Source organism: Pterocles gutturalis, unplaced genomic scaffold (genome assembly GCF_000699245.1).
Source record: "Pterocles gutturalis isolate BGI_N339 unplaced genomic scaffold, ASM69924v1 scaffold49540, whole genome shotgun sequence".
Taxonomy (NCBI): domain Eukaryota; kingdom Metazoa; phylum Chordata; class Aves; order Pterocliformes; family Pteroclidae; genus Pterocles; species Pterocles gutturalis.
This window is the reverse complement of record NW_010142682.1, coordinates 1-27,191: the sequence shown is the minus strand read 5'-3', so window position 1 is coordinate 27,191 and position 27,191 is coordinate 1. Positions and strand designations below refer to the sequence as shown.

Sequence of the window (27,191 nt, the reverse complement as noted above, 5' to 3'; positions counted from 1 at the left end):
ATGATTTAGCTCACCTGCTGGAGAACTGCTTCTGCACTGTGACAATTTACCCACAGTGGCAGAAGTGTCCCTGTGTCTCAGGGTTTACATGTCAGACAAATGGCATACAACGCTATTTTTTTTTTTTTAGTTGTCCGTTGGCACCAGGGAGATGATTCAACAATCAAATGTCATCTGTAATAGCACCCTGTGAATAACAAAGTGTGGTGTTTTCTGACCTTGGTTACAACAGGATGATTAAAAATTATCAAATTTGATGTAGGATTCCCATGCCTTTCTTGGTGGTTAAAATTTTCCATTTGTTCAAGATAATCTTCAGCAGTAATCCCACAAGAAGTTTGTTCTTGCTTAGTACTTTTCTCCAAAGGATCTCTCTTGCATTAATTGAACCTTTTAAAATTTGATTAAGTAGATATTACTGTATAAATGCTTTTAAATGACAACAGGCATTTCAGAATTTCAGTAGTATGTTGTTCCATGTAAATTTCTAAGAAAAGGTGGGAGTTCTTTAGAGAAGTCACTAAAAAATGTAGGGTTTTTATGGTCTTCAAGATGTGTAATTGGTACTTAATCTAAGTGTGGTAGGATGTCTCATAGAGAAGAGAAGGATTAGGAATATAACTACATCTGGGAGATGCAAGATATTACAGTTTTATAGATGGTGTCTTTGTTCTTAATGGCAGCTAAATGGAAGCACAGTGACAAGGGAAAAGAAGAAATGCAATATGCTGTGGGCTGGAGTGGCTCTCTGAATGTTGAAGAAGGGTAGGTGTTGAAATGCAACTGTCATTAAAATGTAATTTTCTTGTTTAATAATTAGTAGCATATGCTTTTTTCTTGTGCCTTTTTTTTTTTTTTTTTTTTTGCTTTCATCCAAGTGCACTCATGGTCTTGTGTGTTTTAATGTTGAAAAAAGAAATGGAGTAACCTGGGTGATCAGAAACATTACCTGTAAAGGTCACTTTTCATGCATAGTGTGATATCTTGGGACAAGTTCATACAAATTAACAGAGGTACTCTATGTGCAAATCTGTGTATTTGCATATAATGTAGGCATTTTAATAGGTCTGGGTTATCATGCTTTTTGTTACATTTCTGGTCTAAAAAGAAAAAAGTATATGTACCCTTTTTCAAAATCTACTTCTCTAATAGTGATTAAATTTAATTAGGGGATGTTGCAACTGGAAATGTATGAAGTCATTTTAGAAATACTTATTTTAATTTTCAAAAATCTCAAGTAAATATAAAGTCATCACTCTGATAAATAAGTCACTCCAAATTATAAGCAATCAGCAACAGTCATGTGATTGAAGTCTTTGGAGGTACACTGAACTTCATCTATACTGTTTGTTTTTTACCTCCATTGTAAATATCCTCTTACATGTTTCAGTCACTTTTAGAAATGGTTTTGGGCTCCAAGTCATTTAGCGGACTTGGAAGATTTGCTTTGGTCATACATTTGGTATTTATACAATATTTCTGCTTGATCTATCTTCAAATAACCAGACAGACGCTTTCTCGAATCTCCCATATGGAAAAGGATTTTGCATGCTATCTTTAAGTTTTCAGCCTTGAGTTGCCGTCTGCCTTTGAACATGCTCCCTATTGGCTTCAACCTTCTGGTATGCTGCAGGAGGTGTTAACTTAATCACCCTCTTTCCAATCTGTAAAAATCATAATTTTTTTTATAAAGCTGCTGCTGCCACACATTTGAACTGCTTTGTATGCATCTTAGTTTTTTTTTGTTTTTTTTTTTTTCCCCGTGCTACCACTGAAATTACTCTGTCATCTCTTATTAAAAAAAGTAAAAGGAAAATAAATTCTGTTTGGGGGTTGGCTTTTTATAACTGTTACAGCCCTGAGAGAAAATGTCATATGGAACAGGTAGCTTTCTTTAGATAGACAGTTATATTCACTACATCTTGATTTAAGGCTTGTGTTTCCTAAGGTGAGGGTTCTATTCCTGTGGAAGTGTAAATATGGCAATTACTGTCAGATTGTCGGAAGACTTGAGGGGTTTTTTATGCCCAAAGTTGCCTTCAACTGATAACGTTCTGTGGTGACTAAGCTTTGCTACTGGAAGATGAGATTTCTCTGAAATATTTAACATTGCTTTGAAGTTGTAATTCAATTGCAGCCCATGTCAAACTTGCATTTGGAAATTTTTTTTCTGTAATTGTCTTAATAAAATGATTATTTAATTACTCCTTGGGGAATGGAGGTGGCCTGAAATGCAGATAATCAACAGTACTGCGGGCATTTATGCTTTAAGTGCTGTTTGGGATGTCATCCTGAATTTTTATGCTCTTTCATAAAACTTCTGTACTGCTTCTGTTTCCCCAGAGAGTGTAAAACTTTCTGTCATGCTAACAGCTAAATAACTTTTTATTTGAGATATTGAGGAAAGCTCATCTGCTTGCCTTCTGCATGCTTTCCTGCCATGCATTGAGCATGCTCCGTTATTGCATTAGCTGGGAAGACCATGTTAGCTCTTCAAATACTCTCAAATTACAAAGCAGTGAAATGCAATGGATATAAAATGTACCTAATTGCATAATGTGTTTCAAAAGTTTATTTCAATAAGTACAGTTCAGTTGTTCTTTAAAAAAAAGCTGTTGTTCTTGGCATATCATTATAGATTAAAAAAAAAATTTACCTTTAAGTACATGAGATTTAACTTGAATCTTTACTGAAGAGTACTGGCAGAATAGTTAGTCTGTTGATGATGAAAGACAACATTAACAAAATGTAGTAAGCACTCATGCAATCTATTTGGGTACTTGAACTTGTAATTGAAAATGTCTTTAAAGTGAAAGGGTGTTTTTTGCTGTTTTAATATGAATTTGATAAATGGTGTGCTGCATTAATATGTTATTAAAATATTGAAAATGTTGTCTCAGCAAGATCTCTTGCGTAGAGCAAAATTTTACAACTGGAGAAAAAATCTGCTTATTAGTTTTATCTTTCTGTTTCTAGTGAATGTGTGAGTAGTGTATTGTGTATCCCATTGGCAAGTCAGAAGAGGTAAGGATTGATCTTATGTATATGCATCATCAGTCTCCTTACATTACACTTTTGTATGTCTGCAGCTTAGAACAGGATTTATTTTTAACTTCTGGTATATCTTTGTTAAACAGGAGTTCCACAGGCCGTCCTGACTGGACCTGCATTGTTGTTGGCTTCACCTCTGGCTATGTTCGTTTCTACACCGAGGTATGTTTCTCAGCATGGCAGGCCCATAAGCGAGCTATTGTAATAAACATCTATTTCTACAAAACTTCTGTTTCTGCAGGTTGTGCTTTTTTGCCTTCCCTAAAAAAAGGTACAGAAATGTTCATGCTTATTGTTCTTTCTCTTCTAGAGTGGAGTCCTACTTCTTGCACAGCTTTTAAATGAAGATCCTGTCCTGCAGCTTAAGTGCAGAACCTATGAAATTCCCAGGCATCCTGGTGTCACAGAACAGGTTTTGTCAGATTATTTCAAAAGCGAAGTGGCAGTGTTATGGGGTATGGAAGGGAGTCTTCTGTGTGAATCCGCTATGTCCTTTACCAGTTTTTGATGGGTGGACAATTCCTTCGAACAAGATACTCTGAATTTCTTGTTCTACAAGTATTCATGCCTGTATAGTTTGAGGATTCAGAATTTTTTTATTTTTTGAAGTATTTAGTTAGCTCTATAGATTTGTTCTATCTTTCTCTGTGATAACCTTGCAAAGGAAGGCTTCATTCATTTCCTGTTTATTCATTTATGTGCACAAACACGAGCTATATGTACTCATTTGTAAGAACTTATCTTAATTATTTCACAGAGAAGGTATCTGGAAATTAAAACAGTCTTTATAGGAGATAGTGCTAGGAAACTGCATGTCATTATGAGTAATTACTGCAGAGAAGGCTCTTGCAGAGCTCAAGCTATTTAGTAGCAAAGCCAGCTTTCTTCACTCTTGGCTGAGTTGGCATGAAAACTAATGAAGTTACAGAAATTTCCAAGTTTGCTTGATGCAAATGCTTGTGTGATAGCATGACATTTTAGGTTCAGTTTTGAAATACAGAAGCATTAAGGAATTTGAGTCTTGAATTTATATCACCAAATTAGCGTTTATGTGCCCAAGTGGTAATACAGGCACTAATCCAGTTTTGGCTCATAAAACCTTGATACTTGCATTCCAGATAAACCTGTTTTTCTGTGGCCTTCGCAGGCTGCTGTAACTTTTGTGTTTTCTCCTTAATCCTTAAAATATATTAAGCAAGCATAAAAGTCATTGAAAGAAGATAAAAATATAAAATTATGTGCCTAAATAACCTACTTATATGTTGGATGGTTTAATACTGAATTTCTGTAGTTTTGCCTTATTCTGTTGCTTGTGGCTTGTTAGATATTAACTCTCTGGATTAACTTTGTGTAGTTAATAATATAAAAAGCCAGAAAAGATGCTGTTAGAACAGTAACAGTTATTTTTTTTGTCTCCTTTCTCTCATTTTATTCCACAGAATGAAGAATTAAGTATCTTGTACCCAGCAGCAATTGTGACAATTGATGGTTTCAGCCTCTTTCAGTCCCTTCGTGCATGCCGCAATCAGGTAGCAAGAGGTATGTTTAAGAGGAAGTGTTTATTTCTGACTCTGTTAATAGGACTTTACATCACATGAAATTTACTTATGTTTGTTAAGTATGAAATCAAGGTGGAATTTGGATCTTCCTTGCTTGTCCAGCAGTGGACAAGCTAAACGCATGCCTGCTGATAGGAAGTAGTGAATTAATTCATTATTTTGCTTTGGTTGCATGCAGAGCTGTTGCTTTACCTGTTGAACTGTCTTTATCTCAACCCACAAGTTTTCTCACTTTTAGTCTTGCAATTCTCTTCCCCGTCTCACTAGGAGGGAGTGAGCACTAGGAGGGGAGTGAGCGAGCAGCTGTATCCTGCTTAGCTGCCCACTGGGGTTAAGCCCCAGCATGCTGCTAAGGCACTGCTTAGTGTGTCAGGATGCTGGTTTCACTGTCTGTGAAATGCTTTTTTTCCCAGTAAGACTTTGTGGGAAGTGATAATGCTGTGATGATGATGTTGGTAATGGTCACTGCTTTTTGTGTTAGTGTCGAAGGGCTTTTGACAGTATAGCGCCTGTTTCCTGGGCTGAGAGGAGAACCGCCTGACAGTACTGTGTGGTAGATTGCACTAGTATGGGGCTGTTACAGTTCTGCAAGATCAAATGCTAAGCAGATCCTGGTTTTTAATTGTTCTCCCTTTCCTGATGGTTGTTCTCATTGAACTTCAGATTTGTCAGATTCTTGCTTCCTCTACACCCGGCCACATCAGCAGACAGTAATGAGGCTGGGTGTAGGTGGGAAGCACAATGGACCTGCCAGCATGACAGCATTAGGAACTGGTGGGACAGCAGCACCCTTCAACAAAGACTTGAATCTTACAGAGAAGGGATGTGTGGTGAAGAACCAAGAAACACTGCTGTGATGAGACAGCTGTTCTCTGAATCATGTGGCAATGGCCAGTAGGAATGGATTGCTCACTCTGTCCTCCAGTTCAGGGTGAAGTGGCATGAACTGAAGCTAGGTGATAGTAAATTCAAAATAAAAAGTAGATGGATTTTTATGCGCTGGCGGGTTAAATTGTGAAATTCTTTGACTGTGGTTGATGTGGATGCTAAAAGCTTCCTTGGGCTGAGAGGGAAACTGACAAATTAGTGGAGAAGAAAGCTATGGAGGTTTATTGAGTGCTTAGAGCTTACCTCTGGCTGAGAAGGTCTTTTTAGAAGCTGGTTTAGAGGAAGTATCAAATATGTGTCCTTTTTCCAATATTCTTCCTTAGACATCTGGTTTTAGCTGTGCTCAGATCCCGATCTGCTGTGTTAAATGGTTCCTTGGGTCTATCGAATAATTGTTTCTTATTTAAAATGTAGCATTTTCATGGAATATAAGAGAAGGCAAAACACTTGTAAATCAGAACTTGAAAAACTGATCTTCTGTGAATCATGCGACAAATAAGGAGACAGACACTATAATGAGAAATGTCAATCTACTTTCACAACCAGAACATGCTCTACTCTTTCAATGAGAGATCACCCTTTGCAGAGAAGCACTTGCAGCTTCTTGTAATATCTGCAGACAGAGCGCTATGTCTTGTTTCATTCTTGATCATTCATGTTTGTCGTAATAGATGCTTTGAAGAGTTGCAGTCATCGCTTTAGTGTTACCACTGCTCTTAGCTCACACTGTTACATATCTAGGGAATGTGCTGACTTCACAAGTACTTGGGTAGGGGTGTTTCCACTTGATCGTGCCCAGACCATAGAAATAAATTGTAGTAGCATTTTAAAACTGTACAGAATATTAAACCATAAATGAGTAGTAAAACAAAGCTCTCTGCAAATACAAAATATAATTGTGGTAGAATATCATGTGCAATTTTATTCAGTTAATTTTTTAAAATGTTTTAATTTCATTAAGGTATGTATTTCAAAAGGCAATTTTAGCTCAGTGGGTGTTTATATGTATGTTAATCTAAAACTAGGTTATTTTATGGCTTCAGATTGCATAAGTATTTTTCCCTCTGTTATGCTATTACTTTGTCTTTTACTCAGTAGGAATTTTTTATGTTTTATCAACTTCTGTCAGCTGCAGCATCTGGCAATGAGAATGTTCAGCCTCCACCATTAGCTTATAAGAAATGGGGTTTGCAAGATGTGGATGCAATTGTTGACCATGCTAGTATTGGTAAGCATTTCTGTTTCATTTAAAATATTTGGCTTAAATAAAACTGAATGGTTTTGTGCTTTTAAATTTGGGGAGAGAGCACTTAGTGGCACTGGCTGGATAGAAATAAGTAGTGGGAGAAAGCTGTCATAGTGAATGATCTCATTAACCATTATAAAAAGTATTTTTTACTTTATCTTCTAATCAGATTGAGCCTCCCCGCTTCACTTGAGGGGAGAAACAATGTTACAGCTGTAGCTTTCTTGTCCTCTCTTGTTTGGTAAGAAACAGCCAAGAGAGACTAGATCAGATACAGTTTTTCTCACTTCTGCCAGGTTAAAGAACAACTGCCTGGCAGGCAGGTTAAGCCTGGTATGGGTCTTTACTGAGTCTAGCAAATAAAGTAAAATTTGAGATTGCTCCTTTTCAAAAAAAGACAAAGTGACTTCTAGGCTCTAAGATTTTATTCCTTAGGAATTTGTAGAAGTCCAGGTTCTTGTCAGACAGGCAGATCTGAGGGACAGTAAGCTTCATTTCCCTCCCACCCTTTTCACAAAAGTAGCTAAGAGGTTAGAAGGGGGCTAACGAGGCAGGTGAAGTGAATTTGGTAAATGTGTTTTTCCTGCTGGGCTCTGCTGAAGTTATTTTTTTTTAAACAAACCCATCTATGCTTTGTAATTAACCTAAGTACATTACAGAATCATAGGATCATAGAATGGCTAGGGTTGTAAAGGACCTTAAAGATCATCAGGTTCCAACCCCCCTGCCATGGGCAGGGACACCCTCCACTAGACCAGGTTGCTCAAAGCCTCATCCAGCCTGGCCTTGTTATTTCTGATGTGTTCTTTGGAATTTCTGTGGTTAAAGCTGCTCCTCCTCCCTTCCCTCTAAGTGTTGGGAGGTCAGTCAAGAAGGCAGGAATATATTTAAACTTTTAGAGCAATTGTGTACCTTTGTTCTGAAAGTATACAACATTCACTTTAATGTTTTTGTTAGGCATCATGACACTGTCTCCTTTTGATCAAATGAAGACTGCCTCCAATATAGGTGGATATAATGCAGCTATAAAAAACAGCCCACCTGCTATGTCTCAGTATGTTACTGTTGGATCCAATCCTTTCACTGGTTTCTTTTTTGCCCTGGAGGTATGTACTACAAAGATGACTGGCTGAAACTTTGAATAATTAATCCTTCTCTTTTCTGTATGAGTATTTTTTGAAGTATTCCTATGTTCATTTTATGCTGACATTTCCGCTTCTTGATCTTCTGAAACTGGAATGATTTGGAGTACATATGGTAGTAATGTCTACTAAAAATTAAAATTTCTCATCTTAAAATTAATGTGATAGTCAAGTAATTTTTTTATTTTTTTCAGTTGTTAATTTATTGCCAGTTAAGTAACCAAAGGTTTTAAAAAAAAATAGATTGAGATTCTGTAAACATGCATCTAATGGATTGTTGGAGGCCTTTGATGATGTACATATATGGCCTGAGTATACTGTGATGATTTCATATAGTGGAACTACTGCTTGTAGAAGAAAACTGCAACTTATGCTTAATGATACCCATAGCACACTTACATCTTCTTCTGTTGTATTGGAGGAGGATGGCGAGGCAGCTGTGGGTCTTGTACATCCAGACCCTACGTGTGTGCTGTCCTTATCAGGATCGAATGTTAATAGAAAATGCTTGAATCAGAATTTTTATTTTGTACTTGCTTTTCCAATATGTTTATGAAAAACTGCTTATGTTGATATTTGCAAGGATGCCAAAGCCATACACCAGCTAACTCTCCATGATAAATCATACACAGGGTTTTTTTAACTTCTGTTGCAGACAAACACACTTGAGCTACCAGTGACTTGCAGGAGGATTTTGAAATGGTAAAGAGATGTCAGAATGGCTTTTCTGGGGGCAATGAATTAAAATTTTGCAGAGTTAAAGCTATGCTTTCTGAGCTGAAAGTCCATAGGAGGCCTGAAAAACTATTCTGCAGTTGAGTTCAGTGTAAGAACTATTTCTTGGCTTTCTAAACACTTTGTTCCTTCATTTCAGGGTGGCTCACAGCTGACTATTTCTTGACTTGCTAAACACTTTATACCTTTCTTTCAGGGTAGCTCACAGCCACTGTTGTCTCATGTTGCCTTAGCAGTTGCAAGTAAACTGACTTCAGCATTATTTAATGCTGCCAGGTAATAACATAAAAAAATACATTAAATTATTTTTGTTTTAGTAGCTGCTTAATAGTTTGAGAATTTTTAGGACCATTAGTATGATTCTTCTAATGTGTTTTTCCATTGCAAGTGGCTGGCTCGGTTGGAAGAGTAGACATGAAGAAGAACCTGCCCAAAAACAGAAGCCAAAAATGGAACCTGCAACCCCATTGGCAGTGAGGTAAGTTTTACATACCGTCTCGATTGCCTTAAATCTCTTGTGTTTTTAGTTGTTTGAATTCTTTTGAAAGGTGCATAATTGATGAACATGGTTATTTTTCTTGACTTGAAGCAGTGATGATAGTTTGCAGGTCATTGTTTTAGGCTTTGTTTCATTTCACTTTATCATTCTGGACAAATTAGTCATCTTTTTCACTTCCAACGTGTGGGTTCATTTTTACTATAAAAGAGCAGAGTGCACAGTTTAATAACAATATAAGTACATGAGTATCAGTCCTGAAGTTTATCACTGAAGAGCTTCAAAGAAGCTGCATGAAGTGCTTGCTGCTTAAGATAGTTTAAAGCCCCTCACAAAAATTAAGAGGTGTCCTGTTTCCCTGTTGATTGTGGAGAGAGGAGAAGGGGAATAGCAGGTTGTAGCCTAATGTTTTCAAGAAAGCTGATAAAAGACAATTAATTCCTGATTGTATTTCCTGATTTTTTTTTAGTCTCAAGACTAGTCAGCAACAGGAGAGGTCTTAGAAAGTAACCCACTGCTCTGAGATCCTTGCATGACAAGGCAACCGCTTATCCTAGTTTCTGAACTTGGTTTTTTTAGTAGGGTTTTAACAGACCTACAAGATCTCCCAGTAGACAGAACAAAACCTTTTTTCATACTTTGCTCTTAATTTTGCTTGTACCTTGATGTTACCTTAAAAAAATAAATCTTAGTCCTTGTAAGATACTTTGTATACTATTTCTGAAGAAAAACAGGTATCTAGTGGTTTTGCTTTTTTTTTAAGGTTTGGAATTCCAGATTCCCGTCGCCATGGTGAAAGAATATGTCTTTCTCCATGTAACACTTTGGCAGCGGTAACAGATGATTTTGGAAGGGTTATTTTACTGGACGTTACAAGAGGACTTGCAGTTCGCATGTGGAAAGGTATAACCTGTATCTCTATTCTCAAAGATTCTGATGACCTCTAGTATCTTTAATTCTGCTGAGAAAATAAAAAGAAGCTTGAAAAATCAGTAAGAAGATATACTTGTTAGATTCTTATTTCATCATGGTGACTGTACAATAAGAGAGTGTTCAGTCTCTTCTAAACTGAGGGCTCTCTGAAAAAAAATGCAGACATTAAGCTCTCAAATTGTAATTATACCTAATGTTACAAAAACTCTCACTTTTCCTACGGAATTAAAATTTTGCAGCTTTTTATGAGATGGAAGATAAGTTTTAAGAGCAGACAGAAAATCTCTAGCTCTTCTCTCTCTCTCCCACACTACCAACTCAGAAGATTAGTGGTCATGAATATAGTAGCTACTTCAGCGACACTCTAACAGCTAGAGTAATCATGTTTCCCCTGTGCACCCTCCTTCTCTTGTAATTCGAAGCTTATTAGCTATCATATGTGCTTTCTGATGTTCTTGGACTTTCTTTTTGCTTTGTTACTGAGAGCTTCATGTTATCTGGGAAGTACTGTTAGAGTCCTAAGCTTTATTTGGTAGTCAGACACATGTTTACAATTTGTCAGCCTTTCCCCAGTGAAGCCGTTGAGATGTGAAATAGTGTTGGTTTATTTTGGTTTTGTTTTTTAAGCAAAGCTGTCTACTGAATTAAATCTCTTGGATCATACCTTTTCTCATTAATTGAGTTGTGAATACTTTTCAACCTATTGTTGTAATGTATCTTTTTATAAACTTGTTTTATACATTAGTATTTCACTTGTGGTTTGGAGTCTTCCATTGTATTTGCAAAACCATTATATAGTTTAGTGATGTCACTAGAGCATCTCTGCCTCTTTTGTTTAGGAAGATTTTATGAGGGCAAGTACTTACATTACCCAGAGAGAGAAAGAGAGGGAAGATGAGTATTTTTATTGGGTTACTAAACATTGCATTTTAATGATGAAAACATATGGATAAAAACATATGAATAAAACCTTACATATCTGATTTCATAGATTATGCAGTTTTGCTTTCTTAAATCTACTTTTTTTGTTGTTTTGAAACATGAGAAATTTGGACACTTAGTACAGATCTTTCTTCTCCAGGAAGCTTTTGCATTGGTGTAATGTCCAGAGTACAGACCTGATGAGTTTTGGGGTTTTTTTGTGGCTTCTCCCAGAAGAACTTGTTCCTCCCCAGAGCTTTGCAGGAGGCTGCATTTGGCTCTGAGGAGTCCTGTTGGGCCCTGCTCTGAGTCAGTGAACCACAGTTCTTGACAGGAGACTGGCTACTGGCCAGAGTTGCACAGTTTGAAATGAAGTTTAAGAGACCTTGGTGCTGGAATAGTTTTTAAGTGGGTGGTGATATGTACTAATCATGTCTTAATTTCTGTACGCTAATGAACTTCTGTTTTCTTACAAAGGATACCGTGATGCAGAAGTTGGTTGGATACAGACTGTAGAGGACCTTCATGAGAGGGAAACTGAGAAGATGGATTTTTCTCCTTTTGGAAATGCACAAGGTCCCAGCAGAGTGGCTCAGTTCCTTGTGATCTATGCTCCGAGGAGAGGCATTCTGGAAGTATGGAGCACGCAGCAAGGGCCTCGGGTTGGAGCCTTCAATGTGGGGAAATATTGCAGGTAGGAAACAGCTGGTAGGCAGGAATTTTGGCTGAGCTGCTGCAATAAAGTGATATGTGGATATGCCAGTGGTAAAAGTGGAAAGTGCTAGCAGGTGTTTTTTGCGTTGCCTGCAGTGTTTCTAATGAACCCAGCTTGTTGTTTTTTTATAAAGGGGATTTTATCATGTTTCATCACTGTGTTCTTTCCTGATAAACACGTTTAGCAGTTGTTAAACCTTAGCTTTATAAAATTTGTCGTCTTTTTATTCAGAGTGGTGGAAGGGGAAGATTGCTAATTTTGTTCTTCACTGTGAAGGTCGTGTTTTTTGTTGGTTTCAGATTGTTGTATCCTGGTTATAAAATAATGGGTCTAAACAATGTGACCAGTCAGGGATGGCAGCCCCAGACTTACCAGATATGCCTTGTTGATCCCATCTCTGGAAGTGTGAAAACTGTCCATGTACCTTTCCATTTAGCACTGAGGTAAGGACTTTGTGTGCTCTGTATAACCAAATGAATTCCATTATTGTTTTCAGAAACAATATTTTATTTAGAGAGAGCAATTCTGTGTTCCTTCTCAAGATGAATAGTCTCATTGGTTCGTATGCATTAACTTGATTTTTATTAATGTGATGTTACCTTAAAGTAGCATAAATAATTAAATAAAATATTTTTTTTATGAATCATTCATTGTAGTTCTCTTCACTCATACAATTAAAATTATTTCCCTTCAGTGATAAAAAGAGTGAGCGAGCAAAGGATATGCATCTAGTGAAGAAGTTAAATGCTTTACTCAAAGCTAAAACCTCAGATCCGGGTAGGTTCTCTTGCATAATTTCTTAAGATTGTATATTATCAAATGGTTCTTTTATTATCTGTCCTGTAAATGTACAAACACAGGTATGATTGTGGTATATTCTTACAGCTGTATGTGCTAGGAGTTACGATCTTTAAGTAGCTTGGTTTTTTTATAAGCTGACAAATTAAATTTATCTCATACAAGGATCTAGTATGAGCCTTATCTGCCATGTAAATTTTAAGTCATTTGAGTGCTTGCATAAAACATGGCCTATTTGCAACCCATTATGCTAGCTAATGGAGTTCAGCATTTGACTCCAGATACCCTTTTTCCTGTAAGAAATACAGATTTCTTGCAAAAGTCAGATTTGGAGTAAGAGATGGCACTGAGCTGTTATTTTGTTTCACTTTCCCCAAGCTTATTTTGGCAACTTCTGTAATAGTGTCTTCATCTCTATAGTCTGAACCCATGCGCATCCTAACTGGTGCGTGTCGACTTGCTTTTCAGAATGCATTTGAGATAAATGAATTGAAGTCGTGATTGTCTTTATTTGCAGATTTGATTGAAACTGAAACAAAGGAATTAATACTTGATATCAAATACCCTGCTACAAAGAAACAGGTGAATATTTAGAAGCCAGTATACTTTAATATTAGAAAAAAAAATTGTGTTATCAGATTAGAGTGCTAAGTCTTTTTAGATTTTTCAAAATATGTTATTTTTTCCTAGAGTTACTTGAAGCAAATAATTGAGCTATTTCGGTGTGGTTTTTCTTTTTTTTTTTTTTCTTTTATCAACATACTGACTGGAATTAATTTTGGTTTGTGACTTCCCCAAGGCATCTTCCATGATAAAAGTGAAAATAATAAAAAGAGAGCAGACCTTTCTGTGGGATCAAATTATGCCACAAGTATATGTGAAGACAAAACACAGATGAAAAATGGTTGTCAAAGTTGTGCTTTGTTGGCTTACCTTCTATGTTTTTACAGTAAAATTAAGTAAATATTTAATTCTGTTGAACATCTGCTTAACAGGCTCTGGAAAGTATATTGACAAGTGAACGTGTGCCGCTTTCATCTCTCACAAACATCACTCAGACATTAATGGATAATTTAAAAAAACAGGGTAGGTGGATATTTATTTTGCAAATATGGAGAGGCATTTGCATTTTATCTGCAGTGCTGTAAGGCTTTTGTAGAAGTATTCTGCTCCACAGGGAGACCAGACTTGGTCTGCTTAGTTTTGCTGCTAGATAGCACAGGATGTTGCTTCTACGTGTTGGGTGTTTTTTAATGCAGACTGCAAATAGCTTGCGAGTAAGTGTGCTTTGCTATACTTGCCATGTGCCTAGTAACTTCTGGTTATATTCAAAAAGAAAAGAAAACGAAACCAAAAACTGGGTTGGATACTTGCATCCAGTAAAAGCTTCCTTCAGAAAGAAGCCTTCACTGAGTTTTGCCTGTAGAATTTTTAGTTTGTTCTCTCTCTCCAAGGAAGACAGTAAAGATATGGTACTTTGGATCTATGAATTTTAATGTACTGGGAGGACAAAATCCTTACCATTGAGGATCTGAACACCCACCAGATGTCTAGTATCTTTTCTTGGTAAACTCCACTGAAGTTATATTTCATATGTTTTGCTAGAGTTTTCAGAGTCAATGTCAGACAATGTTATTACCCATTCAAAACCTTGTTGCTGAAAGTCTGCAAGATTGCTTCTTTGAAATTACATACTTGGATCTTTCTAAATTGGGAGAACCTTCTCTGTGCTTGAGGTGACTCAGTTTTGGAGACCCAGCTGGGTATTGAATAGTGTGAAGAAGCATGTGCCTGCTACTTCCTTTGCATGTGTTCGGACTTCTCAGCAATAGATGGCTGATCTTCTTTTTGTTGTTGTTGTCATTGGATTCATTTCAGCTTGTTAGAAGGTGAGGCTTTAGCAATAGGAGTCAAGAAATCCCTACCACTGTTGTGTGAAAGGTCTGAATAAACCACCTGTCAATTAGAAAGGCTGTGTCCTTTTGTTCTGCCTTAGTGAGAACATGATAACGTCTTTGTAATTTCAAAGCCTTGAGGGGAAATCTTTCTTTCACTTGTATCAGTGGGGTTTTTTTACCATTTTCTTGAAGTAGATAGAGAAGATTGAGAACTTCACATGTGCAGTTCTCTATCTAATTTTGGTCTGGCATTCTAAATCACTAGCATTATCCATTTCTATTGGAACTCCTGCAAAAACAAAGAAAAATTGCAACATGCCCTTTCACACTGAAGAGAGGTTGACAGAACTGTACACTTACTGAGGTCTCTTTGTCTGAGTGTGTTAGTTTTCATCATTATTCTCTTATTGTCACACATAATATTGTTTATTGTGACTGTGAGGAAACAAACTTGGCTGATGTTCCAGCCTTCTAATTTCAGAAGAGTAATGGCATATCCTTCCATTTGTGCTTAGTAGGTAGAAGATAACAAACAGATGCTGGACTCTGTGAATGCTGTGGTTGTGAAGAAAAGGTCAAGTGACTGTGAGGCATGCTCTGTGTGTTTCTCTTTTGTTTGTAGGATTTTTAATAGCAATTTATCAAAAGTGTTTAAGGGTTCATAGGGAGAAAATAGTGTTTAGAAGCTGTTTCAGGTGAATATGAAATATTCAGAGATGCCTTTTCTATAGAAAGGTTCTTTTAGTATCTCTGTAAAATGCTTTCTTTAAAAATGAATAAGTTGGAATAGATTTTTTTTTGACATTGTGTTGGTGTTAGCATCCTATATGCTCATTGCTTTGTTACTGAAATTTAAACATCGATACATACATGAACTTTCTGAGACTAAGATTGTAGAAATACAAAAGGCAGTGTCTCGCAGAGATGAAATTGAATTCATATCAGTAGACATCAAGGTCTCTTCTGATGCAAGGAGTAGGTTTAAAATATTGGCATAATGAATAAAAGATTATCGTTTTGTATGTAATTCTTGATAAAATAGTTTGAGACTTAGTGTATTTAAATTTTTGCTGGTCTCTGGTTTGTCCTTAAACCAGGTAAAGACAATAGATTTGTCTTTGAGTTCCACATTGTCAGCCTCCTTCAGTTAAAAAATGTGCCTGATATCTTTCTCTAATACTTCTTGTAAAAATAATTTTTATAGTGGCGTGAATTAAATAGAATCACTGCAAGCAGCAGTGTATCAAAAAATTACACTGAGACAGAAGTCCTCCAGTTCTAATGAAGGAGGAGTTTAATGCACCTGCGAAGTATGTTTCGCTATTCCAGGCTATACATTCAAGTTCCCATGCGGTTTTATTTCTCCTCAGAGCTCGAGTGTGTGGATGAAGGACTACTGCAGTTCTGCGCAAACAAGTTAAAGCTGTTGCATCTTTATGAACTAGTTAGCAAACTAAATTCCCAAAGCATACAGAAAGATACTCCACCCTCAGATAATGTGAGTAAATTCAAAATTCAGTTGTCTTATAGAACTGAGTGATGATTTAACCATAAAAATATGTTTTCAAGGCCTCGGATTAAATAAGTAGGTAAGCAAGTTACCTGTTTTTGTGGCTTGGAACTTTTACTGAAGTAATTGTTTTATAATGCCTTCTTTTCCCCCTGTACCATTGCCTAGTAATTCATCTATCTAATATTATTCTGTAGTCACATAAAGTTGAGACAAAAGTACAAATAGAATGAGGATCTCCTGATCTGAGTCCTTTACTCAAAGTACATAGCATATTCCTAACTTTGTTTAGTTTTGGAGGGGTATTTTGGGACCAGTAGAAATTACAAATTCTGATATTTGCTTGTGTAGCATCATAATATGGCTTGTTTTTGATATAATTTATAAAAATGCCTATACATTTATAAAAGCCACGCAGAGTGGTGTTAGATGGGCTTTGTGTGATGGGTGATTGTTTCACTATGAGCAAGGTCTAAGTATGGGAAATGTATCTGTTGAAGTCCTTCAAAATAAAGCTGGACAAGGTCTTCATTTGAGCAATATGAATAATTAATTTTGAGATTATTCAATTATTTTGGCCCTTTCAAAATACATTTTTAATGTTCAAAATATTTTGACTCTTCTGTTCTAAGTTTTAGTGTGTTTTGAGAAACATCTGCTTGCATTAGTCTTGTGATGTGTGATTGTTTGTTTGTTTGGTTTTGGTTTTGTTGGGCTTTTGCTTTTAAGGACTTGGCTAAACTGCTTCGGCTGGAAGAAAAAGATTTTCATAGGCTCCAAACTTTACTGGAAAACTACAAGAAAGAAAACACCCAAACTACTGTTCAGTTTGGTGATGAGAAGGATGATGTGTTGTCTGTGAAAATGTTCTTAGAGTATTTGGAATATGAAAAGGACATGATTAATGTGAAAAATATGGAAGACAGAGAATTTGTGGCTTTAGGTAAGAGCTACTGAACTGTTTGTCAAATTACTTAAAGACTGATTATAATCTAAGATGGTACAAATATTTTAGCCTTAATTTGGAGGCTGGCTTGCCTTGAAGTAGCAGGTGACAATGCTAGTTCCAGACTCTTGCCTTTAGCCATGGGACAAGTCTTTCTACCTAAATGGATATTAATACAAGTTAACTTCATCTGTGGATATAATTATACCCTAAAGTGGTGTTATCACTGTTCATTCGTTTATTAACACCACGGAGCTGGACAGTGGTAACTAGGTACTTTACAGAGCAGCTGTATCCTGCTGTTTCTTTTGTGGTCACAGCACCTCAAGAGTTCTGTTAATGACGAGATTGACTTTAGCCTCAGAGATGAGGGAGCTGACCAGAGGCAGCACAGGAGCATTAGGCGAGGGAATAAGGACTCTTCATTTGTGGAGTTGAGGAGATTGTGGACAATGTTGATCTGAAATATTACGGATGGGGAGAGTGTCTGGGGTGTCCGTTGGGGTGTGGGAGAGGGTTATTGGCTATAGTCTGCTTTAGTTTGCAAATCTGTTCAGAACTGTCCTTAAGGGGCTCTTGGGAAATAACTAGTGGAAACAGCTTGAGTTAAAATCAGTCTCAAAGGCACTGTCTTTCCAGATTATTTCTTTTCTGGGGAAATTTTTGTGCAAACACAGAATTCTGTGCACATGTGTTATATGGTGTTCACTTTGTAGCCTCCTGCTTCTTTTGGCTTTAATCATCAGACTTCAAGAGGAATTTGGATTTAAAAGTTAGGCAGAAGAGCTTGGTTTTCATCTCTATGAAGATCAAAGGCTGTTTCTAAGTAATGCTAGAATTTGCATTTTCTCTACCATAACACTATACTTGGTTTTAAGAACTGCGATAGAAGTACTCTTCTCCCCACCCCTTTGGACAGGGATCACCAGTAGCTTATTAGGGTGTTCAGCTGTAAACAAATATAATAGAAATATGAATGCCATGCTGAGCAGTTTATATGGTTTCTTTAAGATCTTGTTTTTTCCATTTTTCCTCTTCCTCAAAGGGACACTCAAACTTTTTGTAGTGATAGTAAGGTATAAATTATGTAATTGTTTGGGTTTTTGAATTTGTTCAAGTACCACTAGTTTGCTATGTAAGATACAACATGCTGACACAGGTAGGGGTTACTCCAGGGATAAACTTGTCCTACACTTCAAGCCATTCTTTGAATTGAACAAAATGTGTAATCCAAGCAGTACAATAACTTTTGTTTTGTTAAAAACCCATTTTCCGTATGACTCCTGTAGTGTCAGGAACACTTATGTCCTCTGTAATGAACCTTCTTCTCCGCTAAGGGTAAACCATCAGGGTGTCTTTGGATGTAACTTAGTCCTTTGTATTGCACTCACTGGGACCTCATCGATAGGTGATCTTTTGTATAAGTGTAAGGGGAGAGACTGTGACTTTAGATGTTGTTCATAATGTCAACTAATTTTTGCTTCAGGCAGTTTTTTCTTCTGGAAGTGTTTGTGTGGGGAGTGTTCTACAGAGGAAATGTGTCATGTGTTGGAATCAGCAGGGTTTAGTCCTCAAATCTTGTTGGTAAGATATTTATTGTGTACTTTAAAACTTTGATTTAGTATTTTGAAAACAAAACCTTGAAAGGAAAAATTCTGAATGTTGACTTTTGGATTAATGCTGTATTCAGCCTGTGTTCAAATACACCCACGTTCAGTTCTTTAGGTGCTCATATTTCCTACTTAAGAGATGTCAATGAAAAAAAAAAATTCTTCTAGTAGAAAATTTGGGTATTCTAGTGGGAATGCCCAGAGTGTGCATTTAGGACTACAAGAAGATTTGCTGAAGGTTTCTTCTACAAAGAAGCAAAAATTGTAAAAGTAGTTAATTTCAGGTACTGATAACATTTGTTAGAATTCCTTTTTGTAAGCAAGGAAGCTTTAAAAGAATTAAAAGTGAGGTTTTTTTCACAATTTCTAGTAGTGTTCTGACAATCATCTTTATCTTTCATCTGCGTGTAATTTTAGTCTTTTGCTACTTTTCTTCCATCCAGTACCTAAAGAGAGAAATGCCTATTTCACTATTACTTGCCTGTGTTAAGATTTTCAGCTGTAATATTAATAACTAGTAATGTTTACCAAGCTGAGATTGCTAACATACTGGTATTAGATGGCTGTGCCTTCGGAAGAGGGTTTTTTCTAAGGTATCTTTCTAAATGAAAGGTACAGATTGTTTCATTTCAAAGTCTGTCATAGGGTGCCTTTTGCAATATATTTTTAACTTTCTATGTTAATATAATAAGGGTTCATGGATATAACATTTCTGCTCCATGACACAAAATTTGTTTGAGAAAGCGTTTGCATTAGGTATATAGCAATCTTAGAGTTTAATTCTGTTGCTTTAATTCCATATTCTCTTTTTTTTACAGTCACTCCTTCTCAATTTATGGCTTTCCAAGGAAAAAGATATTCTAGACAAACCAGATTCTGTCAGTTGCCTTCACACTATGCTGTCACTTCTGAGCAAAATGAAAGGTGAAATGTGCATTTGGAACACTTAAACACAACTGATATTATTATTATAAATTTGTTACTCTGACTAGCCTGTATTATCACTTAGGGTTTCCTCCCCCCCTCCCTCAAATTGTGTAACAGAGCTAAATGCTGCATGTTGATGAACTAACTAAAAATCCAGTCAAAATCTGAAGAGTGTTACAATTAAGGGCTGCCTTCGTGCCCTGCAGTTTCACTGTCCACGAAGTTGACACAACTCCTGTTTGGCACCAGGAGGTGGTTGTCCAGCTTCGCATCCTCCCTTTTTGGCTGTATAATCCTGTCCCTCTCCCTTGTGCTGACTGGCTCTCAGAAGTCCTTCGAGTTGCTTTAACTCATTATTCTAGCAGCATTTGTATATAGAACATCTCTGTAACTTGAGGGGGACTCTGTAATGTCAGCTTGCCATTATTTGGGGTAAATTGTGTAATGAATGAATACTGATTCTTCTACTTTACGCAGAGCTGCTATTGGATATGTCTGTGCCAGGTTCCCTTATGTCTAGTTCATCATAGGGCACCATTATCAGCTTGAAACTGGAAGCATGAATAAGCTACTGCTGCTGGCTGAATAAATTAATTCTGCTGAACACAAAGCAGCCTGAAGAGAGCCACCTTGAATGCACTGAATACATGTGGCATCTTGAAATCACAGAAGAAGCTGTCTGCATTGTTGAAGTGTCATTTTGTAATATCCCTTAGATCTAGTAAACGTGCAGCAGGTTTTACTACCTAGTGATTTAGATCTGTTGCCTGTTTCCTACAAATTAAACTTGGAGAACAAGTAATTCACGTTCCACTCTTTATTTTAAATGTGAGTTGTAGTCTAGAAATGGTATGCTACGTATTTAGAAAAAGATAAAGCAATGTAGAGTAATTGGAAATTGCTCCAAATTAATGCTGTTAATAAGTGCTGCTTTCAGGGTTGGTTGCTGCTTTAGTTGTGTTAACACCCAACGACCCACATTGAGTTTCCTACTCTGCCTTTCGCTGCAGTTGCTATAGATGAGTCATGGGATACCCAGTCTGTTTCCCCGTGGTGGCAGCAAATGCGTACAGCTTGTGTTCAGTCTGAAAATAATGCCGCTGCCTTGTTATCTGCTCACGTTGGGCATTCTGTAACTGCACAGATAATTGAGTGTGTGACAGAGAAAAAGGTAAGTCATCTTGGACCTTCCCCTTCTAGTTACTGTATCAGTTCCGTGCAAATTGCTGTCTTTGTAAGGGAATAACATCCTCAGCACTGATTTGTCGTTGTTCTAACATGCCATCCTGCAAGCCTGAAAATTTGTGTTTGAATTTGAAGAATATGGTGCTGCGGTGAATGAATGATATATCAGAATTATTTACTGAACATATTTAAATATGTGATGGGAACTGTATAGTGAGTTTTTCGCTTAATAGCAAATGATGTTGACAAACTTAAAGCCTACACAGTTTCCACATAAAATTTGCAGAAGTTCACTGAACTTGGGATGGTAAACCTGTTTTAATGCAGTTTTGATTTTTTTTTTTTTTTTTGTTAAATATACTGGTGAAATTTCTTAGCCCTTATGTTACTGTGCATTACTTCTTCAGGTGATGGGTGATTGTTTTTTTTCTGCTAATAAGTATCTTCACAAAGTTGTGATTTACACTGTAAAACTCCACACAGCATTGCCATTCACAATGAAAAATATTATTGCATTCCTAAATAGCACTAGGCATATTTGAATTTTACTACTTGCCTTAATAGATGAGGTGGGGTTTAGGTGGTGTTCAGTCTTGTAGACTGCCTTATAAATTATAACTAGATTACTGGGAAGAATTTTAGCATTTTTGCACATTCACCTTATCTGTTGCGATGCTGTATATTGAAATTGTTAGCGTTGCCCAAATAGGCATGTTGGTATGTTGCAACATATTATGCTTTACCCATACGCACTCTCCATTGTCACATTCTCTTGTGCTCTTAAAAGAATAAAGCAACAGCTTTATTTCCCTCAGAACTTCCCTTCCATAAAGCCATTTATCTCTTCCTCTCTTCCTTTTTTTTTTTTTTTCTCCTATCATCCTTAGGCTTAAAGCCTAAAACTGTTAATGGTCCAGCTTCTGAGAATAAGGCACAGAACTGTGGTGTGGTCTGATCCAGTGTTTCTGGGTGCATGGTATATTTTTTTTAAATGTTAGGAAATTTAAATGTAGGTGGATTATATGTAGAGAATGTGTATATAGTGGAGGACTTAGAATTAAATCTTTTTGAAGACACTCTAACCCACTTTTCAATTAAATGGGACTATAAAATCACCTTTCAGGCCCTTTTATTTCCTTATGTTTGTAAGAATCTGTGCATCTTGTGAGCAGTGTGGGATATTAATTGATGTTTGCATAACAGTTAATGTATGTGCCTTGAACTAAGTTATTCTCTCAAATGCAGTAGCTCTTAGGATATAGCTTTCAATTTTAATACTATGCTTTTTTTTTTTTTTTTAAACAAAACTGTGCTACTTTAAGTGAACAGACTTAAAACAGTTCACATGTTCTGTTAGTTTGCCCAAATAACTGTAGGTTCGGACACAGAATCCTGGGAAGCACTTTCCCTTGATGCGGAATATTGGAAACTTCTGCTGAAACAGTTAGAGGATTGTCTGATACTTCAAACACTACTGCATAGCAAAGTGAGCAAAAGGACAAAAAGAGTTTCATCACTCCAGACTGAGCCCTTGGGCAGGCTTTCTGTAAAGAAATTGCTTGAAGCTGGAAAAGGTACATTTTTTTCTTTTGGAAGGGTGGTTGATTGTCTTTCTAATAGATTTCTGAGCCATTCAAACCTTAATTTATGATATACACTGCACTGGAAATTGTTCTGCTGGTTACTTTTTTTAATTTTAAACCCAACAGAATAGCGTTTTAAAACTGCAAATGAGTATTACTGTAAAGACTGCATTGTAAACCTCTAATCAGTTGATTAGGAAGTTTTCTAATTGGCAAAGTTATCCTTATGTAATTAATGTTATTAGTTTAAACTTCTATCTCTTCTCTTGTCCTTTGAATCTGAACCATAAATCTTCTGGCATGCATTGACTATATCTCATAATTTATTTTCTTTTAATGTCCTAGGAGGTATTGCTGACACTGTAGCAAAGTGGGTTTTTAAGCAAGGCTTCAGTCCTCTTGTGCTGAATCTGGCCCAACATAAAACCAATACAGATAATACTGAAGAATCTGTGGAAATGAATACTAATATCTTTCTTGAGGAACCAGAAGTAGATGCAGGCTTGGAAACAATCCTAGGTAAGAAATTAACATGAATTTTTCTTATTCTAAATGTCTGCAGAGATGTTGTAGTTGCTCCTGTTGTGAAGTAGCAGAAATTATAGTGGGAAGAGGTCTGTCTTGTAACTTGAGATTTTCTTTTTCTAGAGCTGCTGCAACTAGCGTATCAGCAATTTCCATGTAGTCTTGAAGTGGATGTACTCCATGCACATTGCTGTTGGGAATATGTAGTGCAGTGGAATAAGGACCCTGAGGTAAAAAAATTTTGTTTGCAGGGAGTAATGGTTAAGACCAACTCAACAGAAGCAGTTTCACAAATCTGCAATAGTCCATGAAAACATTTGTTAAGAAGATTGACTTGGAAAGCATACTAGTTACAACTTCTCTGGGAAATTGAATTGAGAAAGTGAATGCAGGTCTTGAGGCTGAGTGGCACCTCACAAAGACAAAGACTGTATGTTTCTAAGCTATCCGATTCTCAAAACTGGAGGTCTAACAACTGGATACAAATAAGCAGCATGAAGAAGGGTTTTGACTGTATTTTGTGCAAGTACAAAACAGTTTAAGTACTGCAAAATAGTGATGAACCTTTCCTCTGTTCTAGATACGCTAAAACAGATCACAGAATACTAGATTTGTTAGACTAGAATACATTCCATTTAAAGAGGAAAAAGAGATTTCTTGAATATTCTTGTCAGCTCCTGGGAATTCCCTTACCACTGCTGGAAATTGTTATAGGAGAAAGGAAAAAAAAAATTCCTTTTTTTCCACTGCTCTTCTATCGCTTCTCTTATATTGGAAAATGCCTTAAGTTCAGATGGTATTAAAATTGAAATTAGCACTCGTTAGATCTGTGCAACATAACACCTTGCTATTAAACAGAAGGCTCCTTTGTTAAAAACTTACTCCATCACAATGAAATGGAGTGAGAATTAATCTTTCTAGCACAAATGGATTTTGTATTTGAAAAATGACTGTAGTCAGTGGAGGTGCCTTTCAGCAAAGCGTATGTTAGCAGTACATCTACTAAAACAAAGCCCTGAAAGTAGTGCTGAAATCACAATGTGTTTCCCGATTACTGAAACATAGTTTGCCACGTACATGTATGTTTGTCAGATAGTAGCAGAGAAGGCTGTAATATCAGAATAACTTACAAGTTTTATAACTTAAAAAATAGTAGCTTTAAAATAATCTACCTGGGCCCTTTAAGAATCAGTAGTTTACATTTGAAGTAAGTTTTGAATAATGTAATAACTTGTTCTTTTACTTTTTTGTTTTACATAAGGAAGCATGTTTTCTCGTTAGGTCTATAGATCATCTAAGATGCATCGTTAATGCTCACGTTCAGCATGGTAAGTATGAAGCTATTATTAAAAATTATCTTTGCTGAAATTGTAAAACAACGGAATAAATGACTGTTTGACTATATAAATCTATGTGGTTCATAGTATTGATAGCCATTTTGTCTAAGAAAATCAACAAAAAACCCTCCAAAACTTTCTGCTGATATTCAAGCTTATGTTTTTCATGTTGAAACTGAGTTTCCATCTGAACTATGAAAATGGTTAGATGAAGGTAATGTGTTAAACTAAAAACATTTTAAAATAAAATTACTCTGAAACTATTTTTTTATTTGTATTTAAATAGTGGCACATGCTTCTTGCAGTCAATTACTTTTCATGCATTTCATGCATTTGATAGTCTCCTTGTGAATGTGATGAAACTTGTTGTTTTTGTAGACTATGTATGCAAATAAGTGTACTCTGTGCCTAAAGCCACTAGTCTTAAACCTTCATGCTTACCACCAAAGTTTCCCTGTACCTGCAACATTTAACCGTCTGCATAATATAATAATTTTAACAAATGATTCATTGCACTTCTGACTGTATTTGTTCACCAAAGTAGTCTCCTCCCAAGAAATCTGGAATCTCAAGTCCAGGTATAAAGCAGTGAGGGTAGCTGACAATTTCTTCTTTCTTTTGCCATCTTTTTTTAATTCCCCCCCATTAAGGGAACTGTGGCTCATGGCTTTTCACGCCATACTTGCAAGATCTTTTTTATTCACTTGGAGTTTACAAGTTTGTAATTGTTCTAGGTATCGCCCTGATGATGTGGAATACATTCATAGTGAAAAGGCTTTCCTCTGCTACATATCTAATGGACAAGGTGAGCGCAGTATTGTGACAGTATTTTTGAGGCTGATTTTTTATTATTAATTGAAAGTGAAACCAGTATTTTTAAACCACTGTTTTATTTTTTCTAAAATAAGTTTGGAATATCTTTGATTTAAGGATCAACAAGCCTCTGCTTATTTGGTTTATTATGTAGGTAACTTTTGGAATTGAAGAAGGAATGCATATTTTAAAATATCAAATCTGTGGAATGTTCAACTACAGGCAGCTTTAAGTAATAGCTGATCAGCACTGGTTAATGTGTGCTGAAGACTTATGTCCAATGTTATCTTGTAGTTGATAAATAAAAAGTATTTGTGAAACAGTTTGAACCCACGTGTGTGCGTATATGTAATTTTAACTTAGAAAACAATAAATAACTTAGTTTTTCTCTGTGCCTGTTTCATGGTAAGTTATTGCCATGAAAATTTCAGGTTCCCACAAGCAGCAGCTTTTCCAAACGTTGTGATCCACGTTTTGCATGTGTGAGTTCTTATTCTGCAAAATGCGGAACATTTTGTGGATGTTGCTGAGCCTTTTTAACTATCGCTATCATTGTAAATCAGCTTCTGTTCCAGTATGCAGCTTGTTTGTTATGAGTTTTAGCAGTCTTGTCCCTGCTAAACTTCAGTTTTTTCATGCTTATAAATATGCAGTGGATCTGTTTACTGGAAGACAATTCTGTGTAGGACTGAGGACAGTTTAGGAAGAGTACTGCCAGTAAGCGATAGATCTGTTTAAATTGTGTAACTGGAATCTGCCTGTTGGTTTGCCAGATGTAGAACAGCAGTTAAGTGGTTTTCAGCATAAAAGTCCAGATATAGAGAGACAAGTGTTGACGGTAATTTAAAAAAAAAACAAAAACCCAACAAAAAACCCAAACCAACCAACCAGAAACCACAAACAAACCAAACAAACCCAACACAAAACCCACAGGAGTTTGCTGTCTTGCCTTCTTATTTCCTTCTCCTTTGCTCCTCTCATTTTCTGCTTTTGCTTTTTGTTTAGCTCTGTAAGAATTGGAGACTATCATCTTCCTTGTTCCTTTCAGCAAATAGGCTCAGTTGTATACAGTTGTAGTAGGTGTTTCTTCTGCAAAAACTCTTTTGCATTTTTTCTGCATTCCTTTATGCAAATCCACCACCTTTACTTCTGCCTAGATTAACACCCCCAGGAGAAGCGATAAAGGTTTTTTATTAACTAACTGTTTTTGCACACATCTGTTACCTCAAAGAAATACCATGTAATAACAAATGTTGCTAACTTATATTAGTTATTTACAGATGTTTGAAAGCTGGGAATTAGTCCTTAGGGTTTGTGTTATAGAAGCGGTAGCACAGCTTATCTCAAACCAACTTCCAGAGAAATAGTTTCCAAATCAGTTGGCACTTAAGCAGTCCCAAAAGTGACAGCTGAAAGTTGTCTTGAATTCAGACTTTGAAACAGCATGATGGATCAGTTCAGCTGAATCTCACTTCAGCTATTCTTTAGACTCTGCCATGATGTAATCATTACTTTTTTTTTTCTTTTCTGTGCTATGGAAGAGAGAACTTCCACTTAAGTGTATGTGCTTCAGCATGTGATTCAACTTGTAGAAACTGGATCTCACAGTAACCTTCCTGAACAGGTTATGATTGAGGTGTCTCATCTGAAGAATTCAGATAGGCAAAGCATGGAAACTGTCTGAAAACTTTCTTATCAGACCTTCTCCATCAATGAATATGCAGGAGCATTACTCTTCCTTTCCTCTTCTCTTTTTACCTAGTGTTTCTTTCTAACACCACGCTTGGTGTTATAGCTCTAGTTTTTTTATTGTAGAAATCACTGGGAATTTTTTAGCTGCTTTTGAGATTTGAATGAGGACCTTGGGGGCTTATTTCTAGTCCCAGACTTTAAGTAGGATGAATTAAACATGGACATCAGTGATGTTAATTTCTGAGTTGTATGATCTGTAGTAAATCTTCTGTTGAAAGCAAGCTATGCAATGTGTTGCATTATGTAGCTGTAATGGACTATTGTTTTGTATTAGGAAAATAGCAATAAAAGGTTAAAACGTGGGGTAACAGATACCTTATGATGAAAATTATTTAATTGTGCTGATTTTTTTTTTTAACAGGTTGGAAAAGCTCCAAAGGACAGATTATGCAGACGGGCAAGTAATACTACTTTCATCTAAATGGGAAGAAATAAATAAAAATGCCTTATTTTTAATATTAGTTTGTAACTATTTTTGAAAGTTTAAAAAAAAATCAAAATGCAGCCCTAGAGAAAATGTTATGAATTTTAGGAAAAGTAAATTCATCTTTAACTACCAAAGCAAATTAGAACAGTAGCATAATTTCTAGTGGTTGCTAGACCACTCTCCATCATCTTTGG

The 27,191-nt window shown here is 36.3% G+C and overlaps 1 protein-coding gene across 1 annotated transcript in view; it reads left to right on the top strand.

Annotated features, from left to right (window-relative positions):
• RAB3GAP2 (RAB3 GTPase activating protein subunit 2 (non-catalytic)) overlaps positions 1 to 26,971 on the top strand; it is a gene marked incomplete at both ends in the record, with an annotated part of 29,796 nt that extends 2,825 nt beyond the window's left edge. The window contains 26 exons of the mRNA XM_010084447.1: positions 684 to 765; positions 2,977 to 3,024; positions 3,138 to 3,213; positions 3,362 to 3,463; positions 4,491 to 4,590; positions 6,628 to 6,726; positions 7,702 to 7,850; positions 8,818 to 8,897; positions 9,010 to 9,099; positions 9,881 to 10,020; positions 11,449 to 11,665; positions 11,986 to 12,129; positions 12,381 to 12,463; positions 13,002 to 13,066; positions 13,480 to 13,570; positions 15,753 to 15,880; positions 16,622 to 16,835; positions 18,325 to 18,422; positions 19,267 to 19,372; positions 20,386 to 20,546; positions 21,918 to 22,134; positions 22,489 to 22,662; positions 22,792 to 22,898; positions 23,930 to 23,996; positions 24,740 to 24,810; positions 26,932 to 26,971. Coding sequence (XP_010082749.1) covers positions 684 to 765; positions 2,977 to 3,024; positions 3,138 to 3,213; positions 3,362 to 3,463; positions 4,491 to 4,590; positions 6,628 to 6,726; positions 7,702 to 7,850; positions 8,818 to 8,897; positions 9,010 to 9,099; positions 9,881 to 10,020; positions 11,449 to 11,665; positions 11,986 to 12,129; positions 12,381 to 12,463; positions 13,002 to 13,066; positions 13,480 to 13,570; positions 15,753 to 15,880; positions 16,622 to 16,835; positions 18,325 to 18,422; positions 19,267 to 19,372; positions 20,386 to 20,546; positions 21,918 to 22,134; positions 22,489 to 22,662; positions 22,792 to 22,898; positions 23,930 to 23,996; positions 24,740 to 24,810; positions 26,932 to 26,971 — 2,949 coding nt within the window. The remainder of the gene's footprint in view (positions 1 to 683; positions 766 to 2,976; positions 3,025 to 3,137; positions 3,214 to 3,361; positions 3,464 to 4,490; positions 4,591 to 6,627; positions 6,727 to 7,701; positions 7,851 to 8,817; positions 8,898 to 9,009; positions 9,100 to 9,880; positions 10,021 to 11,448; positions 11,666 to 11,985; positions 12,130 to 12,380; positions 12,464 to 13,001; positions 13,067 to 13,479; positions 13,571 to 15,752; positions 15,881 to 16,621; positions 16,836 to 18,324; positions 18,423 to 19,266; positions 19,373 to 20,385; positions 20,547 to 21,917; positions 22,135 to 22,488; positions 22,663 to 22,791; positions 22,899 to 23,929; positions 23,997 to 24,739; positions 24,811 to 26,931) is intronic.
• Between the last annotated feature and the right edge of the window lie 220 nt (positions 26,972 to 27,191).